This window comes from Rhinoraja longicauda, chromosome 2 (genome assembly GCF_053455715.1).
Source record: "Rhinoraja longicauda isolate Sanriku21f chromosome 2, sRhiLon1.1, whole genome shotgun sequence".
Lineage (NCBI taxonomy): Eukaryota > Metazoa > Chordata > Chondrichthyes > Rajiformes > Arhynchobatidae > Rhinoraja > Rhinoraja longicauda.
Genome location: NC_135954.1, coordinates 2,071,129 through 2,098,265, shown reverse-complemented (window position 1 = coordinate 2,098,265; position 27,137 = coordinate 2,071,129). Strand labels below are relative to the sequence as shown.

The 27,137-nt window shown below is 45.2% G+C and overlaps 1 protein-coding gene across 3 annotated transcripts in view; it reads right to left on the bottom strand.

The window, feature by feature from the left end:
* fars2 (phenylalanyl-tRNA synthetase 2, mitochondrial) overlaps positions 1–27,137 on the bottom strand; it is a 368,551-nt gene that overhangs the window by 222,403 nt on the left and 119,011 nt on the right. For 2 of the 3 annotated variants that reach the window (XM_078413844.1, XM_078413852.1), the window contains 2 exons: positions 13,032–13,191; positions 2,674–2,805 (listed from right to left, as the gene is read on the bottom strand). In XM_078413844.1, the coding sequence (XP_078269970.1) occupies positions 2,674–2,805; positions 13,032–13,191 (292 nt within the window). The remainder of the gene's footprint in view (positions 1–2,673; positions 2,806–13,031; positions 13,192–27,137) is intronic. The other variant, XM_078413860.1, reaches the window with a different exon arrangement.

Below are 27,137 nucleotides of genomic sequence, written 5' to 3'. Positions count from 1 at the left end.
ACATTAAACTGCATCTGCCATGTATCCGCCCACTCACACAACCTGTCCAAGTCATCCTGCAGCCTTATTGCATCTTCCTCACAATTCACACTACCCCCCAGCTTAGTATCATCTGCAAATTTGCTAATGGTACTTTTAATCCCTTCGTCTAAGTCATTAATGTATATCGTAAATAGCTGGGGTCCCAGCACTGAACCTTGCGGTACCCCACTGGTCACTGCCTGCCATTCCGAAAGGGACCCATTTATCCCCACTCTTTGCTTTCTGTCTGTCAACCAATTTTCTATCCATGTCAGTACCCTACCCCCAATACCATGTGCCCTAATTTTGCCCACTAATCTCCTATGTGGGACCTTGTCGAAGGCTTTCTGAAAGTCGAGGTACACCACATCCACTGACTCTCCCCTGTCAATTTTCCTAGTTACATCCTCAAAAAATTCCAGTAGATTTGTCAAGCATGATTTCCCCTTCGTAAATCCATGCTGACTCGGAATGATCCCGTTACTGCTATCCAAATGCTCAGCAATTTCGTCTTTTATAATTGACTCCAGCATCTTCCCCACCACTGATGTCAGACTAACTGGTCTATAGTTACCCGTTTTCTCTCTCCCTCCTTTCTTAAAAAGTGGGATAACATTTGCTATCCTCCAATCCACAGGAACTGATCCTGAATCTATAGAACATTGAAAAATGATCTCCAATGCTTCCACTATTTCTAGAGCCACCTCCTTAAGTACCCTGGGATGCAGACCATCAGGCCCTGGGGATTTATCAGCCTTCAGTCCCATCAGTCTACCCAAAACCATTTCCTGCCTAATGTGGATTTCCTTCAGTTCCTCCATCACCCTAGGTTCTCCGGCCCCTAGAACATTTGGGAGATTGTGTGTATCTTCCTCAGTGAAGACAGATCCAAAGTAACGGTTTAACTCGTCTGCCATTTCTTTGTTCCCCATAATAAATTCCCCTGCTTCTGTCTTCAAGGGACCCACATTTGCCTTGACTATTTTTTTCCTCTTCACGTACCTAAAAAAACTTTTGCTATCCTCCTTTATATTATTGGCTAGTTTACCCTCGTACCTTATCTTTTCTCCCCGTATTGCCTTTTTAGTTAACTTTTGTTGCTCTTTAAAAGAGTCCCAATCCTCTGTCTTCCCACTCTTCTTTGCTATGTTATACTTCCTCTCCTTAATTTTTATGCTGTCCTTGACTTCCCTTGTCAGCCACAGGTGTCTCTTACTCCCCTTAGAGTCTTTCCACCTCTTTGGAATAAATTGATCCTGCAACCTCTGCATTATTCCCAGGAATACCTGCCATTGCTGTTCTACCGTCTTCCCTGCTAGGGCCTCCTTCCAGTCAATTTTGGCCAGCTCCTGCCTCATGCCTCTGTAATCCCCTTTGCTATACTGTAATACCGACACTTCCGATTTTCCCTTCTGCCTTTCCATTTGCAGAGTAAAACTTATCATGTTGTGATCACTGCCTCCTAATGGCTCTTTTACCTCTAGTCCCCTTATCAGATCAGGATCATTACACAACACTAAATCCAGAATTGCCTTCTCCCTGGTAGGCTCCAGTACAAGCTGTTCTAAGATTTCATCTCGAAGGCACTCTACAAACTCTCTTTCCTGGGGTCCATTTCCAACCTGATTTTCCCAGTCTACCTGCATGTTGAAATCTCCCATAACCACCGTAGCATTACATTTTTGACACGCCAATTTTATCTCCTGATTCAACTTGCACCCTATGTCGAGGCATAAAACCATGGGAGGAATAGATCGGGGAGATGCACAGTCTCTTGCCCAGAGTAGGGGAACCGAGGACCAGAGGACATAGGTTTAAGGTGAGGCGGGAAAGATTTAATAGGAATCTGATGGGTAACTTTTTTCACACAAAGGGTGGTGGGTGTAAGGAACGAGCTGTCAGGGGAGGTAGTTGAGGCAGGTACTATAGCAATGTTTAAGAAACATTTGGACAGGTACATGGATTGGACAGGTTTAGAAGGATATGGGCCAAGCATGGGCAGGTGGGACTAGTATAGATGGGACATGTTGGGCCGAATGGGGCCAAGTTAAACTCATTACCACTGCCTGTACAGGATCTGTATCCCTCCATTCCCCACATATCCAGTTGCCGATCCAAACTGAAAATACTATTGCATCTGGCATCACCACCACCCCTGGCGGCATGCTCCAGGTGTTTAAACATGTGGGCGCGTTGGGCCGAAGGGCCAGTTTCCACACTGTAAGACTCTTTGTGGGCTGAAGGGCCTGTTCCTGTCCTATATTAAACATAGAAACACAGAAAATAGGTGCAGGAAGAAGCCATTTTGGCCCTTCGAGCCAGCACGGCCATCCAGTGTGATGATGGCTGATCATCCACAATCAGTAACCCGTGCCTGCCTTCTCCCCCTTGATTCCACTAGCCCCTAGAGCTCTATTTAACTCTCTTTTAAATTCATCCAGTGAATTGGCCTCCACTGCCTTCTGTGGCAGAGAATTCCACAAATTCACAACTCTCACGTTTTTTCGCACCTCAGTTTTAAATGGCCTCCCCTTTATTCTAAGACTGTGGCCCCTGGTTCTGGACTACCCCAACATTGGGAACATTTTTCCTGCATCCAGCTTGTCCAGTCCTTTTATAATTTTATACGTAAATTCTGCACAATTGATTTACCTGAGTTCACAAGCTGCTGCTCCATGATGCCACAGCCTAGGACTTCCAGCCATTCTCCCTGGAACTTGATCTCCATCTCAAAGGAAGGATGTGTAAATGGGAAGTAGCACTCCACCCACCGAATATCCAGTCCTGTTGCCGAGGCAAATAGGACAGCGTTAAGAGATCCTCAAAAAAAAGAGTACTCGTCAGTTAATGGCACCAATTACTGAATCCCAGGAAAATAAATAGCAAACAAACCCATTTACAACAGACTTGTGCACAGCAATAAATCTTTCAGCATTGGGGAAAAAAATGCCTGTGTCTATCTCAATGTGAAAAATGCTTTGTGTAGTTCAGGCCCCTTTGCAAGCAAAATCAATCACCTGTCCAACTATCACAGCCACCTGGCATGCAACGTGAAATGATTTCACATCACTATGAAGCAGGTAATAATGCTGTTGACATGAAATGGGAATATTTAGTAAGTTTTCACAAATGATAAAGTAGATGTTTTTTTAGTTTTAGAGACACAGTGCGGAAACAGGCCCTTCGGCCCACCAAGTCCACATCGAACAGTGATCCCCGCACATTAACACTATCCTACACATACCAGGGACAATTTTTACATTTTACCAAACCAATTTACCTACAAACCTGTACGTCTTTGGAGTGTGGGAGGAAACCGAAGATCTTGGAGAAAGCCCACGCAGGTCATGGGGAGGACGTACAAATTCTGCATAGACTGCAGCCGTAGTCAGGATGGAACCCGGGTCTCTGGCGCTGTGAGGCAGCAGCTCTACCCGCTGCACCACCGTGCCACCCCAAGAGCCCCATTCCAGATTGACTTCAAAAGGTTTTCATTTCTAAATCAACCGCATATTATTAATCACTTTTCATTTCAAAACAAAACTGATTTGTAATTTCAGACTGCAAATATTAACAGAATATGGTATCATATAACATTGAATATAACAGGAAGGCACCCTTTGGCCACAATGTCCGGGCCGAACGTGGGGCTAAGTTAAACTAATCTCTGCCTGCACATAATCCATATCCCCTCCATTCCCCACACATCCAGTTCCTGATGCAAACATCTGTCAAATGCCACTGTCGTATCTGCCACCACTACCACTGCAGCCCGCTCCAGGTGTTTAAAACAACTAGATCCTGCATACCTGCCTGAAATGGTGGTTTCTACAATAAAAATAAGTTCATCAAAAAGCAGCAGGATGACTGACATAGAAACTAGCCCCTAGAGCTCTTTCTAACTCTCTCTTAAATCCATCCAGACCCTGCTTCAGACTACACCAGACTGCAAAGACTGAAGATGAATTCAACCTGAAATGCCACCTATTACTTTTCTCCAGAGATGCTGCCTGACCCGCTGAGTTACTCCAGCACTCTGTGAATCGTCACCTATCCATGTTCTCCACAGATGCTGCCTAACCCGCTGAGTTACTGCAGTATTTTGTACCGATCAACAGGATGACACACGCTGGGTGGGGCAGTAAAGCAGATATTACACATTGGGTGAGCTGCTTATTATTATTGTTACATGTACCAAAATGCAGTGAAAAACATTGTTTTGCGTGCTATCCATGCAGATCATACAATGAATGAATGAATGAATTGAATGGCAGTGCTGTCTCGAAGGGCCGAATGGCCTCCTCCTGCACCTATTGTCTAATAAGTTTATTGGCCAAGTATGTGCATATACAAGGAATGTGCCTTGGTGCTCCGCTCACAAATGACAACACAAACATACAGTTAACAATTAAGAATAAAGCATAACCACATCAAAACAATAAGGATACAACTTTGCGATCTAAACATGTGGGTGAAAATAAACCAGAGCAACAAAGAGACTACAGACTTTGGTTATTGAGTAGAGTTACTACTCGTGGAAAAAAAACTGTTTTTATGTCTGGCTGTGGCTGCTTTGACAGTCCGGAGTCGCCTTCCAGAGGGTGATGAGTGAAAGGAGGCGATGAAGCCACTATATTTTCGCTCAAGATTGAGCATTTTTGTTTCTTGTGTGTTCTTTAAATTTCTTGAAGTATAATTCAGTTGCACTTACAAAAATGATATATGATTAACTTGTTACTTAAGTAACATCGTTACATTCTTGCATATCTTTCATTCATTGTTCTTTAAACTAAGTAGTGGGGGGGAGGGGTTAACAAATTGTGAATATGAAGATGAGGTAAAAGGGAATACAGGAGATATTGCAAAAGACTCTCGGAAGAATGGGAACAGAAGTTCTAGAGGGGAAAAGAAATTAAGGGCAGGGCCATTTGTGACCGATGTGAGAGAGGAGGTAAATACAGAAGTTAAAGTGTTGTACTTAAATGCGCGTAGTATAAAAAATAAAGTGGATGAGCTTGAGGCTCAGTTAGTCATGGGCAAGTATGATGTTGTAGGGATCACTGAGACATGGCTACAAGAGGACCAGGGCTGGGAACTGAATATTCAGGGGTACACAACGTATAGAAAAGACAGACAGGTGGGCAGAGGGGGTGGGGTTGCTCTGATGGTAAGGAATGATATTCATTCCCCTGCAAGGGGTGACATAGAATCAGGAGATGTTGAATCAGTATGGATAGAAATGAGAAATTGTAAGGGTAAAAAGACCCTAATGGGAGTTATCTATAGGCCCCCAAACAGTAGCCTCGACATAGGGTGCAAGTTGAATCAGGAGATAAAATTGGCGTGTCAAAAATGTAATGCTACGGTGGTTATGGGAGATTTCAACATGCAGGTAGACTGGGAAAATCAGGTTGGAAATGGACCCCAGGAAAGAGAGTTTGTAGAGTGCCTTCGAGATGGATTCTTAGAACAGCTTGTACTGGAGCCTACCAGGGAGAAGGCAATTCTGGATTTAGTGTTGTGTAATGATCCTGATCTGATAAGGGGACTAGAGGTAAAAGAGCCATTAGGAGGCAGTGATCACAACATGATAAGTTTTACTCTGCAAATGGAAAGGCAGAAGGGAAAATCGGAAGTGTCAGTATTACAGTATAGCAAAGGGGATTACAGAGGCATGAGGCAGGAGCTGGCCAAAATTGACTGGAAGGAGGCCCTAGAAGGGAAGACGGTAGAACAGCAATGGCAGGTATTCCTGGGAATAATGCAGAGGTTGCAGGATCAATTTATTCCAAAGAGGTGGAAAGACTCTAAGGGGAGTAAGAGACATCTGTGGCTGACAAGGGAAGTCAAGGACAGCATAAAAATTAAGGAGAGGAAGTATAACATAGCAAAGAAGAGTGGGAAGACAGAGGATTGGGACTCTTTTAAAGAGCAACAAAAGTTAACTAAAAAGGCAATACGGGGAGAAAAGATGAGGTACGAAGGTAAACTAGCCAATAATATAAAGGAGGATAGCAAAAGTTTTTTTAGGTACGTGAAGAGGAAAAAAATAGTCAAGGTAAATGTGGGTCCCTTGAAGACAGAAGCAGGGGAATTTATTATGGGGAAGAAAGAAATGGCAGACGAGTTAAACCGTTACTTTGGATCTGTCTTCACTGAGGAAGATACACACAATCTCCCAAATGTTCTAGGGGCCGGAGAACCTAGGGTGATGGAGGAACTGAAGGAAATCCACATTAGGCAGGAAATGGTTTTGGGTAGACTGATGGGACTGAAGGCTGATAAATCCCCAGGGCCTGATGGTCTGCATCCCAGAGTACTTAAGGAGGTGGCTCTAGAAATAGTGGAAGCATTGGAGATCATTTTTCAATGTTCTATAGATTCAGGATCAGTTCCTGTGGATTGGAGGATAGCAAATGTTATCCCACTTTTTAAGAAACGAGGGAGAGAGAAAACGGGTAATTATAGACCAGTTAGTCTGACATCAGTGGTGGGGAAGATGCTGGAGTCAATTATAAAAGACGAAATTGCTGAGCATTTGGATAGCAGTAACAGGATCATTCCGAGTCAGCATGGATTTACGAAGGGGAAATCATGCTTGACAAATCTACTGGAATTTTTTGAGGAAGTAACTAGGAAAATTGACAGGGGAGAGTCAGTGGATGTGGTGTACCTCGACTTTCAGAAAGCCTTCGACAAGGTCCCACATAGGAGATTAGTGGGCAAAATTAGGGCACATGGTATTGGGGGTAGGGTACTGACATGGATAGAAAATTGGTTGACAGACAGAAAGCAAAGAGTGGGGATAAATGGGTCCCTTTCGGAATGGGAGGCAGTGACCAGTGGGGTACCGCAAGGTTCGGCGCTGGGACCCCAGCTATTTACGATATACATTAATGACTTAGACGAAGGGATTAAAAGTACCATTAGCAAATTTGCAGATGATACTAAGCTGGGGGGTAGTGTGAATTGTGAGGAAGATGCAATAAGGCTGCAGGGTGACTTGGACAGGTTGTGTGAGTGGGCGGATACATGGCAGATGCAGTTTAATGTAGATAAGTGTGAGGTTATTCACTTTGGAAGTAAGAATAGAAAGGCAGATTATTATCTGAATGGTGTCAAGTTAGGAGGAGGGGGAGTTCAACGAGATCTGGGTGTCCTAGTGCATCAGTCAATGAAAGGAAGCATGCAGGTGCAGCAGGCAGTGAAGAAAGCCAATGGAATGTTGGCCTTCATAACAAGAGGAGTTGAGTATAGGAGCAAAGAGGTCCTTCTACAGTTGTACCGGGCCCTGGTGAGACCGCACCTGGAGTACTGTGTGCAGTTTTGGTCTCCAAATTTGAGGAAGGATATTCTTGCTATGGAGGGCGTGCAGCGTAGGTTCACTAGGTTAATTCCCGGAATGGCGGGACTGTCGTATGTTGAAAGGCTGGAGCAATTGGGCTTGTATACACTGGAATTTAGAAGGATGAGGGGGGATCTTATTGAAACATATAAGATAATTAGGGGATTGGACACATTAGAGGCAGAAAACATGTTCCCATTGTTGGGGGAGTCCAGAACAAGGGGCCACAGTTTAAGAATAAGGGGTAGGCCATTTAGAACGGAGATGAGGAAGAACTTTTTCAGTCAGAGAGTGGTGAAGGTGTGGAAGTCTCTGCCTCAGAAGGCAGTGGATGCCAGTTCGTTGGATGCTTTCAAGAGAGAGCTGGATAGAGCTCTTAAGGATAGCGGAGTGAGGGGGTATGGGGAGAAGGCAGGAACGGGGTACTGATTGAGAGTGATCAGCCATGATCGCATTGAATGGCGGTGCTGGCTCGAAGGGCTGAATGGCCTACTCCTGCACCTATTGTCTATTGTCTATTGTCTATCTCTCTACATCATCGTCTGTATCTCTCGTTTCCCTTTTCCCTAACTAGTCTGAAGAAGGGTGGTGACCCGAAACATCACCTATTCCTTCTCTCCAGAGATGCTGCCTGACCCGCTGAGTTACTCCAGGTTTTTGTGTCTATCCATTGTATTTTGGAGTTGTGTGTTCAGTTTTGGTCACCCTGTGGTAGGAAGGGTGGCGTAAAGCTGGAAAGAGTGCTGTGAAGATTAACGAGGTTGTTCCCAGGACCTGAGTTGCAAGCAGGCTCGGACTTTATTGAGTCCAGGAGGATGAGGGGTGATCTTGTAGAGATATAAAAACTCATGGGGAGGATAGGTAGGGTGAATGCACACATGTCTAATTCCTGTCTTTTACACAGGATTGGGGAAATCAAAAACCAGAGGGCATAGGTTTAAGGTGAGAGAGGAAAGATTTAATAGGAACCTGAGAAACAACTTTTCATACAGAGGGTGGTGGATATACGGAATTAGCTGCCAGAGGAGGTAGTTGAGGCAGGTACTGTCACAACATTCAAAAGACATCTCCAGGGAGATAGTAATTGGAGAATTCTTTGCAGGGGGGCGGTGAGATTTTATGTCATATTGTTTTCAAAAATGAGGATGTTTTATTGGCAGGACTAATGCCCAGGGGCTGATGAGATGCACCCAGGCCCATCTGGGGGGTAAAGGAGAAGGTTGCTAGGGCCGAACTGACATTTTACATTTTAGTTGGCCATATGTGAGTTTCCAAATGACTGTTTAGTTGTTTTCGTTTAGTTAGAGATATAGCGTGGCAACAGGCCCTTCGGTGCTCCAACTTCACGCCATTCACACATCACCCGTACACTAGTTCTATGTTGTTCCAGTTTTGCATCCTACGCAATAGGAGAAGCCAATTAATTTACAAACCTGCACGTCTTTGGAATGTGGAAGGAAATCGGAGCACCCGGAGAAAACCCACGAGGTGACTGAGAGAACGTGCAAACTCCGCACAGACAGCACCTGTAGTCAGGGTCGAACCTGGGCCTCTGGCGCTGTGAGGCAGCAACTCTACTGCTGTGCCACAAGGCTGCTGCCCAGCAAATCTGATACCTTGATAGGAAGCAGCCAACAACTCCCTTCTCCCCTCTTCCTGGGGGCAGAGGTACAAACGTTTGAAAGCACACACCACGCAGCGTAGATGGGACATGTTGGTCAGTGTGAGCAGGTTGGGCCGAAAGGCCTGTTTCCACACTGTATGACTCTACCACCAGATTCAAGGACAATTTCCTCCCTGCTGTTATCTCTCCTGAACCAATGACCCTTTTCATACCGCATCCTATTATTCTAATCTTCCAATATACCTGTTATATTCAATGTTAAATCTTGCACTAAATGTTGTACCCTTTATCCGTGTACTGCAGACGGCTTGACTGTCTTCATGTATAGTCCTTTTGACTGGATAGCGTACAAACAAAAGCTTTTCACTGTACACGTGACAATATAAAACTAAACTAAACCTATTTGCAGCTCCTGAATATTTTTTCATCTGCACTTTCTCTGTAGCTGTAACCACAGTCTGTTAATTTTCTCCATTGTACTACCTGTTGTACTCATGAATGAAACATAGCAAAATAGAAACATAGAAAATAGGTGCAGGAGGAGGCCATTGGGCTCTTAGAACCAGCACCACCATTCATTGTGATCATGGCTAATCATCCACAATCAGTAACCCGTGCCTGCCTTCTCCCCATATCCCATGATTCCACGAGCCTCTAGAGCTCTATCTAACTCTTTTTTAAATTCATCCAGTGAATTGGCCTCCACTGCCCTCTGCGGCAGAGAATTCCACAAATTCACAACTCTCTGGGTGAAAAAGGTTTTTTCTCACTTCAGTTTTAAATGGCCTCCCCCTTTATTCTTAGACTGTGGCCCCTGGTTCTGGACTTCCCCAACATTGGGAACATTTTTCCTGCATCTAGCTTGTCCAGTTCTTTCATACTTTTATACGTCTCTATAAGATCCCCTCTCATCCTTCTAAACTCTCGTGAATACATCTGCACTTTCTCTGTAACTGTAACTCCAGTCTGTTAATTTTCTCCATTGTCCTACCTGTTGTACTCACGTATGGAATGAACTGGCAGGAGGGCACACAAGGCCAAGTATTTCACTGTATCTTGGTCCACGTGACAATATTAAACCATTACCTGTTGAAGAGCCACCGAGATAAGCCAGGTAATTACTGGCCTGAGTCTCACATCAATGGGAGGGAGCAAAAAACACAATGCTGGAGTAAGTCAGCAGGTCAGGCAGGGAGAGTAGTGGCAGAAAAATTATTAGGAAAAGAAAATTAGAAGGACAAGATGAATCTGCACTTGTAAAGGCAGAGACTAATCAAAGACAACATGGTTTTGCCGGGAAGAGATCTTGTCTGATCAATTTAATTGAATTTTTCAATGAGGTAACAAAATGTATTGGGGAGGGTCAGTGCAGTTAATGCAGTCCACATAACATCAGTGAGGCCACATCGGAGTCTGGTACAAAAGGCTAGAAGCCAAGAGATCCAGGCAAAGTTGGAAAATGAGATCCAAAATTGACTTGGTAAAAGGAAGCAGAGTGTGAAGGTGTTTAGGAGGGATATCGCTGTGACTGGAAACCCGTGCATTTGTCAGATGCGTTAATGATTAGGACATGATTGTAACAGTTATGAACAGTAAGCCAGCAGATGACACTAAATTCAGTCGTGGAGTTGACAGTGAGGAGAGGTGTCACGGTCAGCAGGATGATACGGACCACCTGGTAAAATGGACAAATAGAATTTTTTATTCCCAAAGACAATCTATTTACAAAGAAAGCACATCAATGAATGCCTTTACTTCCTTAGAAGATTGCGGAGATTCAGTATGTCCACAAATACGCTCTTGTACATCTACAGGTGTTGGTTAAGACAGCATAATGACTGGTAGCATCACGGCCTGATTCAGCAACTCGAACAAAGGAGATTACAGAGTGGTAGACACTAACACTGCCTTGTCCATCACGGGTACCAACCTCCCATCGAAGGGATCTACAAGAGGCGCTGACTCAAAGGCCCATCGATTCCAGATGGAGCCCAGTGAACCAAGATTCTTTGTGTGCTGGTCACAGAAGTGGATCTGCAATGACGCATTACAATCGCTCCACTCTTAAATCTCCACTCCGACAGCTGAGAAGGCATCCTTTAGGGTCATCAGTGTTGAGGAGTATCATAGAGGAGTATACACTAGGATAGCAGTAACGGGATCATTCCGAGTCAGCATGGATTTATGAAGGGGAAATCATGCTTGACAAATCTACTGGAATTTTTTGAGGATGTAACTAGGAAAATTGACAAGGGAGAGTCAGTGGATGTGGTGTACCTCGACTTTCAGAAAGCCTTCGACAAGGTCCCACATAGGAGATTAGTGGGCAAAATTAGGGCACATGGTATTGGGGGTAGGGTACTGACATGGATAGAAAATTGGTTGACAGACAGAAAGCAAAGAGTGGGGATAAATGGGTCCCTTTCGGAATGGCAGGCAGTGACCAGTGGGGTACCGCAAGGTTCGGTGCTGGGACCCCAGCTATTTACGATATACATTAATGACTTAGACGAAGGGATTAAAAGTACCATTAGCAAATTTGCAGATGATACTAAGCTGGGGGGTAGTGTGAATTGTGAGGAAGATGCAATAAGGCTGCAGGGTGACTTGGACAGGTTGTGTGAGTGGGCGGATACATGGCAGATGCAGTTTAATGTAGATAAGTGTGAGGTTATTCACTTTGGAAGTAAGAATAGAAAGGCAGATTATTATCTGAATGGTGTCAAGTTAGGAGGAGGGGGAGTTCAACGGGATCTGGGTGTCCTAGTGCATCAGTCAATGAAAGGAAGCATGCAGGTACAGCAGGCAGTGAAGAAAGCCAATGGAATGTTGGCCTTCGTAACAAGAGGAGTTGAGTATAGGAGCAAAGAGGTCCTTCTACAGTTGTACCGGGCCCTGGTGAGACCGCACCTGGAGTACTGTGTGCAGTTTTGGTCTCCAAATTTGAGGAAGGATATTCTTGCTATGGAGGGCGTGCAGCGTAGGTTCACTAGGTTAATTCCCGGAATGGCGGGACTGTCGTATGTTGAAAGGCTGGAGCGATTGGGCTTGTATACACTGGAATTTAGAAGGATGAGGGGGGATCTTATTGAAACATATAAGATAATTAGGGGATTGGACACATTAGAGGCAGATAACATGTTCCCAATGTTGGGGGAGTCCAGAACAAGGGGCCACAGTTTAAGAATAAGGGGTAGGCCATTTAGAACGGAGATGAGGAAGAACTTTTTCAGTCAGAGGGTGGTGAAGTTGTGGAATTCTCTGCCTCAGAAGGCAGTGGAGGTCAGTTCGTTGGATGCTTTCAAGAGAGAGCTGGATAGAGCTCTTAAGGATAGCGGAGTGAGGGGATATGGGGAGAAGGCAGGAACGGGGTACTGATTGAGAGTGATCAGCCATGATCGCATTGAATGGCGGTGCTGGCTCGAAGGGCTGAATGGCCTACTCCTGCACCTATTGTCTATTGTCTATTGTCTCCTATCCTCACAGATTGTGATCTGTTGGTCAGGAGGTTGAGGATCCAGCTGTGGAGGTGAGTGCTAACTCCAAGTTCCACTCATACTATAAGCCTTCTACACGGAAGAAAACAATGTAGTGTTTGAATCAAACAGTTCGCTTTCACGACCGGTGACGGTGGTGCAGCGGTAGAGTTGCTGCCTTACAGCGAATGCAGCGCCGGAGACCCAGGTTCCATCCCGACTAAGGGGACTGTCTGTACGGAGTTTGTACGTTCTCCCCGTGATCTGCATGGGTTTTCTCCAAGATCTTCGGTTTCCTCCCACATTCCAAAGACCTGCAGGTTTGTAGGTTAATTGGCTTGGCAAATGTAAAAATTGTCCCTAGTGGGTGTAGGACAGTGTTAATGTGCGGGGATTGCTGGTCGGCACGGACCAGGTGGGCCGAAGGGCCTGTTTCCGCGCTGTATCTCTAAAGAAAACCGGACTCATTAGCTTTGTGAAAATGCACCATGTGGCAATGCCAGAAGTGAAGAGGCACTGCAAGGATTACAATGTGGTCACATCCATGTTATCGCACTGTACGTACCTTTTCCAAAGAGATGCGTCATGACTTTGTTCAGGGTCTGTTTCAAATCAAACTCAAGTAGTTTGACGGCTTCTAACGTGTGGCTCTCTTGTTTGCAGGATGTGCGGTACCCCTTCTCAAAGAGATGAAGCTCTTCTCCATGTTGCACCTTAGCGAACAGCTGAGAGCAAGCAAAGTCTCGTTGGTTAGTTGAAGTGACACACACACACAAACAGGAATTCATTCAATGCAGTCAGGGTGGCCAACTATCTCACTTGTCCCAAATAAGGAACAAGGTGATGTCACCACCCCGCGCCCCACGTGAGATCTCACTCAGCCAGCGGCCACGTGCTCCTGCTCTACCAATAGCGGCTGCCCGGGCCGGGAGGCAGGTTGTTGCGCAACCTCCATTAGGCGCCCGGGACTCCGGACCTACGCTGTCCAGGCCGACGGTGTCTGGGTCTACAGCGCTCCCCGGGCCTAATACGGGACAAGGGCGGTCCCGTACAGGACAAACCAATTTACGGGATGTCCTGGCTAATACGGGACAGTTGGCAACCCTACTTACAGCACCAAAGACCCGGGTTCGATCCTGACTAGAAATCACCTCTACCCCTCGACGTTTATCGACAGATTTGGTATAGCACCAAACAGTCTACCCAACTTCCACATAATGGCTGAGTTTGGTAAGTCAAACTTACAGAAATAAAGGAGGCAACAGAAAGCAGTGGACACTGCCCAGCCCATCACAAGAACTCACCTCCCCGCCATGGAAGGCATCTACAAGAGTTACTGCCTCAAAAAAGCAGACAATTTTTTTTAAAAAGGATCCACACCACCCTGGCCACGCTCTCATCTCACTGCTACCATTGGCAAGGGGGTACAGGCGCCTGTAAACCATGGGGTTCAAGAACAGCTTCTTGCCAGCAATCATCAGACTCCTGAACATGGCTCAATACCAAGCACAAGCCAAGCTCAACAAACATAACTTATTATGGACATTGCCTTGGTCACATTCCCCACTTCCTTTCTGCACTATTATAGGATGGTTACCTGTTATTACGGATTATTAATATATTGATTGTTATATATTTATTTATTTATTGTTTTATTGCATTAATGGACCTAAAGCTGCAGCAAGTTAACAATAAATTATTCAGAGTATATATTATTATTATTATATATATTATTGATTATTATATATTATTATTATATTATTATTATAATGAGGAGCACTTTGGGTCTAGTGATCACAATGCCATTAGTTTCAATATCATTATGGAGAAGGTCAAATCTGGACCAAGGGTTGAGATTTTGGATTGGAGAAAGGCTAATTTTGAGGAGATGAGAAAGGATTTAAAAGGAGTGAAATGGAACTTTTTGTTTTATGAAAAGGATATAATAGAGAAATGGAGGATATTTAAAGGTGACATTTTGAGAGTACAGAGTCTTTATGTCCCTGTTCGGTGGAAAGGAAAGAATAATAATTTGAAAGAGCCGTGGTTTTCCAGGGAAAGTGGACACTTGGTTCGGAAAAAGAGGGAGATATACAATAAATATAAGCGGCAGGGAGTAAATGAGGTTCTTGAGGAATATAAAGAATGTAAAAGGAATCTTAAGAAGGAAATTAGAAAAGCGAAAAAAAGATATGAGGCTGCTTTGGCAAGTAATGTAAAAGTAAACCCCAAGGGGTTCTACAGATATGTCAATAGCAAAAGGATAGTGAGGGATAAAATTGGTCCATTAGAGAGTCAGAGTGGACAGCTATGTGCTGAGCCGGAAGAAATGGGGGAGATATTAAACAATTTCTTTTCTTCGGTATTCACCGAGGAGAAGGATATTGAATTATGTGAGGTAAGCGAAACAAGTACAGTAGTGATGGAAATTATGAGGATTAAAGAAGAGGAGGTACGGACACTTTTGAAAAATATAAAAGTGGATAAGTCTCCAGGTCCTGATAGGATATTCCCTAGGACATTGAGGGAAGTTAGTGCAGAAATAGCAGGGGCTATGACGGAAATATTTCAAACGTCATTAGAAACGGGGATGGTGCCGGAAGATTGGCGCATTGCGCATGTTGTGCCTTTGTTAAAAAAAGGTTCTAAAAGTAAACCTAGCAGTTATAGACCTATTAGTTTGACGTCTGTGGTGGGAAAATTAATGGAAAAGATACTTAGGGACAATATATATAATTATTTGGACAAACAAGGCCTGATTAGAAACAGTCAACATGGATTTGTGCCTGGAAGGTCATGTTTGACTAATCTTCTTGAATTTTTTGAAGAGGTTACCAGGGAAATTGATAAGGGCAAGGCTGTGGATGTTGCCTATATGGACTTCAGTAAGGCATTTGACAAGGTTCCACATGGAAGGTTGATTAAGAAGGTTAAATCGTTGGGTATTAATAGTGAGGTTGCAAGATGGATTCAACAATGGCTGAATGGGAGATACCAGAGGGTAATGGTTGACAATTGTATGTCAGGTTGGAGGCCAGTGTCTAGTGGAGTACCCCAAGGATCTGTGTTGGGTCCACTGTTGTTTGTCATTTACATTAATGATCTGGATGATGGTGTGGCAAATTGGATTAGTAAATATGCAGATGATACTAAGATAGGTGGTGTAGTTAATAATGAAGTAGAGTTTCAAAGTCTACAGAGAGACTTGGGCCTTTTGGAAGGGTGGGCTGAAAGATGGCAGATGGAGTTTAATGCTGATAAGTGTGAGGTGCTGCATTTTGGTAGGACAAATCAAAATAGGACGTACAGGGTAAATGGTAGGGAATTGAGGAATGCAGTGGAACAGAGGGATCTGGGAATAACTGTGCATTGTTCCCTGAAGGTGGAATCTCATGTGGATAGGGTGGTGAAGAAGGCGTTTGGTATGCTTGCCTTTATAAATCAGAGCATCGAGTATAGAAGTTGGGATGTAATGTTAAAATTGTACAGGGCATTGGTGAGGCCGAATCTGGAGTATGGTGTGCAGTTCTGGTCGCCAAATTATAGGAAGGATGTCGACAAAATGGAGAGGGTACAGAGGAGATTTACTAGAATGTTGCCTGGGTTTCAGCACTTAGGCTACAGAGAGAGGTTGAACAGGTTGGGTCTTTATTCTTTGGAGCGTAGAAGGTTGAGGGGGGACTTGATAGAGGTTTTTAAAATTTTGAGAGGGACGGACAGAGTTGACGTGGGTAGGCTTTTCCCTTTGAGAGTGGGGAAGATTCCAACAAGGGGACATAGCTTCAGAATTGAGGGACAAAAGTTTAGGGGTAACATGAGGGGTAACTTCTTTACTCAGAGGGTGGTGGCTGTATGGAATGGGCTTCCGGTGGAAGTGGTGGAGGCTGGCTCGATTTTATTATTTAAGAGTAAATTGGATAGGTATATGGATAAGAGGGGATTAGAGGGTTATGGTCTGAGTGCAGGTAGATGAGACTAGGTCAGGGAGAGTGGTCGGCGTGGACTGGTAGGGCCGGACAGGCCTGTTTCCATGCTGTAGTTGTTATATGGTTATATTATATGGTTATATATTATTATAGAGTAGAGTGTTCGGCAGAACGCACCATGGGAACTACACTCACCCCCCTGCAGGACCTATACATCAGGAGGTGCAGATCCAGAGCCAGCAACATTATGGGGGACTCCTACCACCCCAGTAACGGACTGTTCCAGCTGCTACGGTCAGGCAAACGCCTCCGCTGTCACGCTGTGAAAACGGAGAGGGTGAGACGGAGTTTCTTCCCACAGGCTGTCAGGACTGTTAACTTTTATAACTCCAGGGATTACATTTTGTCTTCTCTGTATTAACTTTAATTTATATGCTGTAACTGTAATTCTTTTTTTGCACAATCCGCAGGCATTGCCACTTTCATTTCACTGCACATCGCGTATGTATATGTGACAAATAAACTTGACTTGACTTGACTTGACTTGACTTCCCTTGCCGGTACACATGACAAGTAAATACTCACGACTCTTGATATTTATAAACCAGTTACTCGTTTAGTTATTACCTTGAAATTTGAAGCTAACCATTCACCAAAGGACACACAATAGACAATAGACAATAAGTGCAGGAGTAGGCCATTCAGCCCTTCGAGCCAGCACCGCCATTCAATGCGATCATGGCTGATCACTCTCAATCAGTACCCCGTTCCTGCCTTCTCCCCCATACCCCCTCACTCCGCTATCCTTAAGAGCTCTATCCAGCTCTCTCTTGAAAGCATCCAACGAACTGGCCTCCACTGCCTTCTGAGGCAGAAAATTCCACACCTTCACCACTCTCTGACTGAAAAAGTTCTTCCTCATCTCCGTTCTAAATGGCCTACCCCTTATTCTTAAACTGTGGCCCCTTGTTCTGGACTCCCCCAACATTGCGAACATGTTTCCTGCCTCTAATGTGTCCAATCCCCTTATGATCTTATATGTTTAAATAAGATCCCCCCTCATCCTTCTAAATTCCAGTGTATACAAGCCTAATTGCTCCAGCCTTTCAACATACGACAGTCCCGCCATTCCAGGAATTAACCTAGTAAACCTACGCTGCACGCCCTCAATAGCAAGAATATCCTTCCTCAAATTTGGAGACCAAAACTGCACACAGTACTCCAGGTGCGGTTTCACCAGGGCCCGGTACAACTGTAGCGGTGATACTTCCCCAAGAGCAACAGCAATGAACTGCAGATGTAGGAATCTTGCACAGAACACAAAGTGCAAAGCATTAGCATCTTTGGAGGACATGGATAGGTGACATTTTGATTCGGATGCAGGGCCCCGACCTAAAATATCACCTGTCTATGTCTTCCAGAGATGCTGCCTGACCTGCTTAGTTACTCCAGCACTTTGGGAAATGGCACTTGTCCATGTTCTCCAGAGATGCTGCCTGACCCACTGAGTCACTCCAGCACTCTGTGAAACGTCACCTATCCATGTTCTCCACAGATGCTGCCTGACCCGCTGAGTTACTCCAGCACTCTGTGAAACGTCATCTATCCATGTTCTCCAGAGATGCTGCCTGACCCGCTGAGTTACTCCAGGGGCCAGGGTTTAAGAATAAGGGGTAGGCCATTTAGAACAGAGATGAGGAAAAACGTTTTCAGTCAAAGAGTTGTGAATCTGTGGAATTCTCTGCCTCAGAGGGCAGTGGAGGCCAATTCTCTGAATACATTCAAGAGAGAGCTACATAGAGCTCTTAAGGATAGCGGAGTCAGGGGGTATGGGGAGAAAGCAGGAACGGGGTACTGATTGAGAATGATCAGCCATGATCACATTGAATGGCGGTGTTGGCACGAAGGGCCGAATGGCCTACTCCTGCACCTATTGTCTATTGTCTATTGTCACTCTGTGAAACATCACCTATCCATGTTCTCCAGAGATGCTGCCTGACCCGCTGAGTTACTCCAGCACTCTGTGAAACGTCACCTATCCATGTTCTCCACAGATGCTGCCTGACCCGCTGAGTTACTCCAGCACTTTGTGTTATATTTACAAAAGGAAACTTGCACTTTGGATATTTTTACATAATTAGAAACACAGAAGGAAGTTAAAGAGGTAATGAGGAAGGGCTTTAGGAAAGGATTCCATGAAGAAGGCATTTAGTTACTGAGAGATCCAGCAATAACAATTGATATTCCAACATCAGAATACAAGTGTGTAGAGAAGCAGAGGTTGGAGATACTTCCCCAAGAGGACCTAGCAAAATTACTTTGGAAAGATAAAGACAATGGTGGGTATTTTGGAATGAATTAATTGGGTCATTGTTGAAACTTGATGGATAGGCAGGGGTGGGGGGTTGGCAGGCAAGGAAGGAAGGGGTGGAAAGGGCTTCTACAAATTCACCACACTGCCTCGGCAAGGCCACCAGCATAAGCAAGGATCAGCCAAACCCCGGTCACTCCCTCTTCTCCACTCTCCCATTGGGCAAGTTTGAAAACCTATACCTCTAGATTCAGGGAGATTGTTTCCAGTTTTTGTCAGACAACTGATCGGTCTTCTCATCAGCGAGAGTGTGGTCCTGACCTCCCATCTACCTCATAAGAGACCTGTGAACTAACTTTAATTGGACTTTATCAGACTTCAGTGTTACATCTTGCATTAGATGTTGTACCCGTTATCCGTTATCTGTGCACTGTGGACAGCTCGATTGTATTCACATATAGTCTTTTCTTTGATTGCATAGCATGCAAACATACGTTTCTCATTGTACCCCGGTACACCTGACAATAATAAGCTAAACTAAACTAGTTTAGTGGCAGCAGCTAGGTCAGCATGGGTCAGTTGGGCCGAAGGGCCTTTTTCGGTACTTCACAGCTTTATGACTATGATTTAGCTGGCAAATATTGTCCACAGAGCCAGCACCAAAAGCAACCAACTCCAGGCCTTTGAAACAATCATGTCAATGCTGTCTTCATTGAGGCAACAATACGGCTTGATTTTGGAATGATACCGAATGATTTATTTTTAAATTCACCTCTTGTACCTACCTCTTCACCTCTCTCTGCAACGAAAATTACCCCCTGCAATTAAGCGAGTAGACTTTCTACATAGTCTGCACCTCAGATTATTTAACATTCAATTACTCAGAGTATAATTATAATACAAAAGCTGAAAAAATTGTCTGTCTCCTTAATTCCAATGAGGCAACATTCTGACAATATTCATGTTCGTAAGTTACAGGAGCAGAATTAGGCCATTCGGCCCATCAAATCTACTCCTTAATTATGCCTGATCCATTTTTCCCCCTCAACCCCCTTCTCCTGCCTTTTTTAATTTATTTTTTACAATAGACAATAGGTGCAGGAGTAGGCCATTCAGCCCTTCGAGCCAGCACCGCCATTCAATGCGATCATGGCTGATCACTCTCAATCAGCACCCCGTTCCTGCCTTCTCCCCATACCCCCTCACTCTGCTATCCTTAAGAGCTCTATCCAGCTCTCTCTTGAAAGCATCCAACGAACTGGCCTCCACTGCCTTCTGAGGCAGAGAATTCCACACCTTCACCACTCTCTGACTGAAAAAGTTCTTCCTCATCTCCGTTCTAAATGGCCTACCCCTTATTGTTAAACTGTGGCCCCTTGTTCTGGACTCCCCCAACATTGGGAACATGTTTCCTGCCTCTAATGTGTCCAATCCCCTAATTATCTTATATGTTTCAATAAGATCCCCCCTCATCCTTCTAAATTCCAGTGTATACAAGCCCAATCGTTCCAGCCTTTCAACATACGACAGTCCCGCCATTCCGGGAATTAACCTAGTGAACCTACGCTGCACGCCCTCCATAGCAAGAATATCCTTCCTCAAATTTGGAGACCAAAACTGCACACAGTACTCCAGGTGCGGTCTCACCAGGGCCCGGTACAACTGTAGAAGGACCTCTTTGCTCCTATACTCAACTCCTCTTGTTACGAAGGCCAACATTCCATTGGCTTTCTTCACTGCCTGCTGTACCTGCATGCTTCCTTTCATTGACTGATGCACTAGGACACCCAGATCTCGTTGAACTCCCCCTCCTCCTAACTTGACACCATTCAGATAATAATCTGCCTTTCTATTCTTACTTCCAAAGTGAATAACCTCACACTTATCTACATTAAACTGCATCTGCCATGTATCCGCCCACTCACACAACCTGTCCAAGTCACCCTGCAGCCTTATTGCATCTTCCTCACAATTCACACTACCCCCCAGCTTAGTATCATCTGCAAATTTGCTAATAGTACTTTTAATCCCTTCGTCTAAGTCATTAATGTATATCGTAAATAGCTGGGGTCCCAGCACCGAACCTTGCGGTACCCCACTGGTCACTGCCTGCCATTCCGAAAGGGACCCATTTATCCCCACTCTTTGCTTTCTGTCTGAGAACCAATTTTCTATCCATGTCAGTACCCTACCCCCAATACAATGTGCCCTAATTTTGCCCACTAATCTCCTATGTGGGACCTTGTCGAAGGCTTTCTGAAAGTCGAGGTACACCACATCCACTGACTCTCCCCTGTCAATTTTCCTAGTTACATCCTCAAAAAATTCCAGTAGATTTGTCAAGCATGATTTCCCCTTCGTAAATCCATGCTGACTCGGAATGATCCTGTTACTGCTATCCAAATGCTCAGCAATTTCGTCTTTTAGAATTGACTCCAGCATCTTCCCCACCACTGATGTCAGACTAACTGGTCTATAGTTACCCGTTTTCTCTCTCCCTCCTTTCTTAAAAAGTGGGATAACATTTGCTATCCTCCAATCCACAGGAACTGATCCTGAATCTATAGAACATTGAAAAATGATCTCCAATGCTTCCACTATTTCTAGAGCCACCTCCTTAAGTACTCTGGGATGCAGACCATCAGGCCCTGGGGATTTATCAGCCTTCAGTCCCATCAGTCTACCTTTCCCCCCATAACCCATGACACCCGTACTAATCGAGAATCTATCAATCTCCGCTTTGAAAATACACAATGACTTGGCCTTCACAGCCTTCTGTGGCAATGATTTCCACAGATTCACCAACCTCAGACTCAAGAAATTCCTCCTCATCTCTTTTCTGAAGGTAAGTCCTTTTACTCTAAGGCATTGGACTGCTCCTGGTCTCTCCACTGGTGGAAACATCCTCTACACATCCATTCCATCCAGGCCTTTCACTATTCAGTAAGTTTCAATGAGGTCCCCCATCTATATAGTCTATAGTCGACTATCTAGTCTCAGAGACAGGTCCCTTACAGTCAGAGATAGGTGAATTGATAATGGGAAACAAGGAAATGGCAGAACAGTTAAACGAGTACTTTGGTTCTGTCTTCACCAAGGAAGACACAAACAATCTCCCAGAAATACTTGGGGACCGAGGATCTAATGGGAGGGAGGAACTGAAGGGAATCCACATTAGTCAGGAAATGGTGTTAGGTAAACTGTTGCAACTGAAGGCAGATAAATCCCCAGGGCCTGATGGTCTGCATTCCAGAGTACTCAAGGAGGTGGCCCTAGAAATTGCGGATGCATTGGTGATCATGATCATTTTCCAATGTTCTCTCGACTGGATCAGTTCCTGTGGACTGGAGGGTAGCCAATATAACCCTACTTTTTAAGAAAGGAGGGAAAGAGAAAACGAGGAATTAGAGACCAGTTAGCCTTACATTGGTAGTGGGGAAGATGCTGGAGTCGATTGTTAAAGATGTTAGAACAGTGCACTTGGAAAGCAGTGGCGGGATCGATCAAAGTCAGCATGGATTTATGAAGGGGAAATCATGCTTGACAAATCCTCTGGATTTTTTTGAGGATGTAACAATAGACATTAGACAATAGGTGCAGGAGGAAGCCATTCGGCCCTTCGAGCCAGCACCGCCATTCAATGTGATCATGGCTGATCATTCTCAATCAGTACCCCGTTCCTGCCTTCTCCCCATACCCCCTGACTCCGCTATCCTTAAGAGCTCTATCTAGCTCTCTCTTGAATGCATTCAGAGAATTTGCCTCCACTGCCTTCTGAGGCAGAGAATTCCACAGATTTACAACTCTCTCACTGAAAAAGTTTTTCCTCATCTCAGTTCTAAATGGCCTACCCCTTATTCTTAAACTGTGGCCCCTTGTTCTGGACTCCCCCAACATTGGGAACATGTATCCTGCCTCTAACGTGTCCAACCCCTTAATAATCTTATACGTTTCGATAAGATCCCCTCTCATCCTTCTAAATTCTAGTGTATACAAGCCTAGTCGCTCCAGTCTTTCAACATATGACAGTCCCGCCATTCCGGGAATTAACCTAGTAAACCTACGCTGCACGCCCTCAATAGCAAGAATATCCTTCCTCAAATTTGCAGACCAATACTGCACAAAGTACTCCAGGTGCAGTCTCACTAGGGCCCTGTACAACTGCAGATGGACCTCTTTGCTCCTATACTCAACTCCTCTTGTTATGAAGGCCAACATTCCATTGGCTTTCTTCACTGCCTGCTGTACCTGCATGCTTCCTTTCAGTGACTGATGCACTAGGACACCCAGATCTCGTATGTCCCCTTTTCCTAACTTGACACCATTCAGATAATACTCTGCCTTCCTATTCTTACCACCAAAGTGGATAACCTCACACTTATCCACATTAAACTGCATCTGCCATGCATCCGCCCACTCACACAACCTGTCCAAGTCACCCTGCAACCTCATAGCATCTTCCTCACAGCTCACACTACCACCCAGCTTTGTATCATCTGCAAATTTGCTAATGGTACTTTTAATCCCTTCATCCAAGTCATTAATGTATATTGTAAATAGCTGCGGTCCCAGCACCGAGCCTTGCGGTACCCCACTAGTCACTGCCTGCCATTCTGAAAGGGACCCATTTATCCCCACTCTTTGCTTTCTGTCTGTCAACCAATTTTCTATCCATGTCAGTACCCTACCCCCAATACCAATTTTGCCCACTAATCTCCTATGTGGGACCTTGTCGAAGGCTTTCTGAAAGTCGAGGTACACCACATCCACCGGCTCTCCCCTGTCAATTTTCCTAGTTACATCCTCAAAGAATTCCAGAAGATTAGTCAAGCATGATTTCCCCTTCGTAAATCCATGCTGACTCGGAACGATCCAGTTACTGCTATCCAAATGCTCCGCAATTTCGTCTTTTATAATTGACTCCAGCATCTTCCCCACCACTGATGTCAGACTAACTGGTCTATCATTTCCCGTTTTCTCACTCTATCCTTTCTTAAAAAGTGGGACTACATTAGCTACCCTCCAATCCACAGGAACTGATCCTGAATCTATAGAACATTGGAAAATGATCACCAATGCGTCCACAATTTCTAGCGCCACTTCCTTAAGTACATTGGGTTTGCACCCAATGGGTCCACGGCTCACTCTGGCCGCCGCGATGGCCGCCCGGGGCCTGGGTGGTTGGCTCCTTCCCCCCTCTCCCGCCCATGGCCCCCGGGGGAGAGTCCTCAGCCGACAAAGTGTCGTCAGTTGGGGGAGGGTTGCCGGGCCCGCAGGAGAGGTATGGACCCAATGGGTCCACGCCCATCTAGTCCTTATTAACTATGAATCAGCTGAAACGAGTTCAGGCAATGAATTTCTTCAGACTACAACCACTGCTACATAGGAAACTTCAACAATCATTGCACGATTGGCAACTATCAGCAATTAAGTGGAAGGTCTTATTACTCTGTTGTTTGATGTAAGCAAATGGCTCGAAACCAAGATCTCTGTGTTCCTTTTTGAAATATTGTCATGTATTAGGTTTCTTAGCTATCAATATCCATCAAAATCAGGAGGGCACAGTAAGTGCCCTTTCATCATCTCATCTGAAAAAGGCCCGTCCAGCAATGAAGTGCCCTGTATATCCCCCCACTCGTTCCGGTACCCCCAACCCTGATGTGCACCCTTTTCTCCCACTTTCTTGTCCCCTTCCACCCATATCCCTCCCTCTGGCTTCACATTTCACTCCTCTTCTCTCCTTATCTGATGCCCTTTGTCTCTTTTTCACCTCTAGCCTTTCTCACTTACTTTACCCATCACCCAATCACCCTCCCCCCCCCCGTGGCCACATCACTCGGCAGGCTTTGTCCGCACCCACCTCTTTTCCAGCTTTCACCGCCCCCCAACCCCCCACACCATCAGTCTGAAAAAAGGTCCCAACCTGAAACGTCACCTTTCCATGTTCTCCAGAGACGCTGCCTGACCCGCTGATTTACTCCAGCACTCTGTGAAACGTCACCCATTCCTTCTCTCCAGAGATGCTGCCTGACCCGCTGAGTTACTCCAGCACTCTGTGAAACGTCACCTATCCATGTTCTCCAGAGATGCTGCCTGACCCGCTGAGTTACTCCAGCATTGAGGGTTGCACGTCTCATATTACCAAACTGCTTTTGCAGTCAGAGTTTTGTACTCCAGAATGGAGGAAGGTTTAGCTTCATCTGAACGTAAAGCAGTACAGCACAGCAACCCCAGGACCAGGTACAGCACTGGAACCTTTCGGCTCACAATGTCAGTGCCGTACTAATCTCCTCTGCCAGCACCAGATCCATATCCCTCCATTCCCTGCTTATCCATGTGACTATATAAAGGCCTCTTAAAGGCCACAATCGTATCTGCCTCCACCACCACCCCTGGCAGCACGTTCCAGGCACCCACCACCTTCTGTGTAAAAAAAACCTTGCAAATGGTTCTTTCTATCCTATCTAGTTTTCTACAGTTTAGAGATTCAGCGCGGAAACAGGCCCTTCAGCCCACCGAGTCCGTGCCGACCAGCGCTCCCCACACATTAACACTATCCTACACACACTAGGGACAATTTATATTTATAGAAATCCAATTAACCTACAAACCTGTACGTCTTTGTAGTTCGGGAAGAAAGCGAAGCTCTCGGAGAAAACCCACGCAGGTCAAGGGGAGAACGTACAAACTCCGTACAGACAGCACCCGTGGTTGGGATGGAACCCGGGTCTCTGGCGCTGAAAGTGCTGTAAGGCAGCAACTCTACCGCTGCGCCACCTTTGCCTGATAATATTTTATAAACCTCTTAGGTCTTATCTCAACCTTCTATTCCCCAGAGAAAATGTGAGATGAAACCAGTGATGTTAATAAAACTCCCGTTCCATGTTTTACTTCCCAGTTTCTGGCAACAGCCAATCTCACTGTCAATCACAGAGGATATCGAACCATTCCTTATCACCATGTAATATAGTTGATAACAAGTATCAAACTAGAGAACACTGGTACAACTCAGAGAAAAATGGAAACATACAATATATACATATGCTTCAACTCCCCCTCCCATTCCCAGTCCGACCTTTCTGTCATGGGCCTCCTCCAGTGCCATAGTGAGGCCCACTTGCAGCCCAGTGGTATGAACATCGACTTCTCCAACTTTAGATAGTTCCTCTGTCCCTCCCGTCCCCTCCTCCTTCCCAGATCTCCCTCTATCTTCCTGTCTCCACCTATATCCTTCCTTTGTCGCGCCCCCCTGACATCAGTCTGAAGAAGGGTCACAACCCGAAACGTCACCCATTCCTTCTCTCCCGAGATGCTGCCTGACCTGCTGAGTTACTCCAGCATTTTGTGAATAAATACCTTCGATTTGTACCAGCATCTGCAGTTATCTTCTTATATATATGCTTAAAATAGATGGACATCAGGAACTCCAGATGCTGGAATCTTGCATAGAACACAAAATCCTGGAGTAACTCAGCGTCTCAGGCAGCATTTCTGAAGGACATGGATAGATGACGTTTTGGGTTGGAATCCTTCTTCAGACTGATTGTCGAATGCAGTATCTTTATTTTTTAGTTTAGTTTTGTTTAGAGATACAGCGCGGAAACAGGCCCTTTCGGTCCACCGGGTCCGCGCCGACCAGCGATCCCCGCACATTAACACTATCCTACACCCACTAGGGACAATTTTTACATTTACCAAGCCAATTAACCTACAGACCTGCACGTCTTTGAAGTGTGGGAGGAAACCGAAGATCTCGGAGAAAACCCACGCAGGTCACGGGGAGAACGTACAAACTCCGTGCAGACAGCGCCCGTAGTCGGGATGGAACCCGGGTCTCTGGCGCTGCATTCGCTGTAAGGCAGCAACTCTACCGCTGCACCACCGTGCCGCCCAAACTGATCTATGATTAGTTGACAACTTATCACCAACTAAGTAAGAACATAAACTGTGAGTTATAGAATCACACAGTATGGAAACAGGCTCTTTGGCTCAACTCGCCCAATACCAACCAACATGCCCCATTTCACTGGTCCCACCTGCCTTCCTTTGGCACATATCCCTCAAAACCTATCCTGTCCATATATCTATCCAAAGGGCTTTTAAAAGTTGTTATCGTACCTGCCCCAATCACCTCCTCTGGCAGCTCTAATGGACCATATACCCACCACCCTGGGTGGAAAAAGTTGTCCTTTGTTCCCCTCCTCTCACCTTAAACCTATGCCCTTTAGTTCTTGATTCCACTACTGTGGGTAAAAGACTCTGTGCAGTCCCTCTTTCCTGTTCCCCTCGTGATTTTATACACCTCTAAATGATCACCCTTCATCATCCAGAGCTCCAAGGAATAAAGTCCCAATAAATTCCTGAACAAAGGGGGAAAGAAACGTTAGTTTAGCTTAGTTTATTGTCTTGTGTACCGAGATGCAGTGAAAAGCTT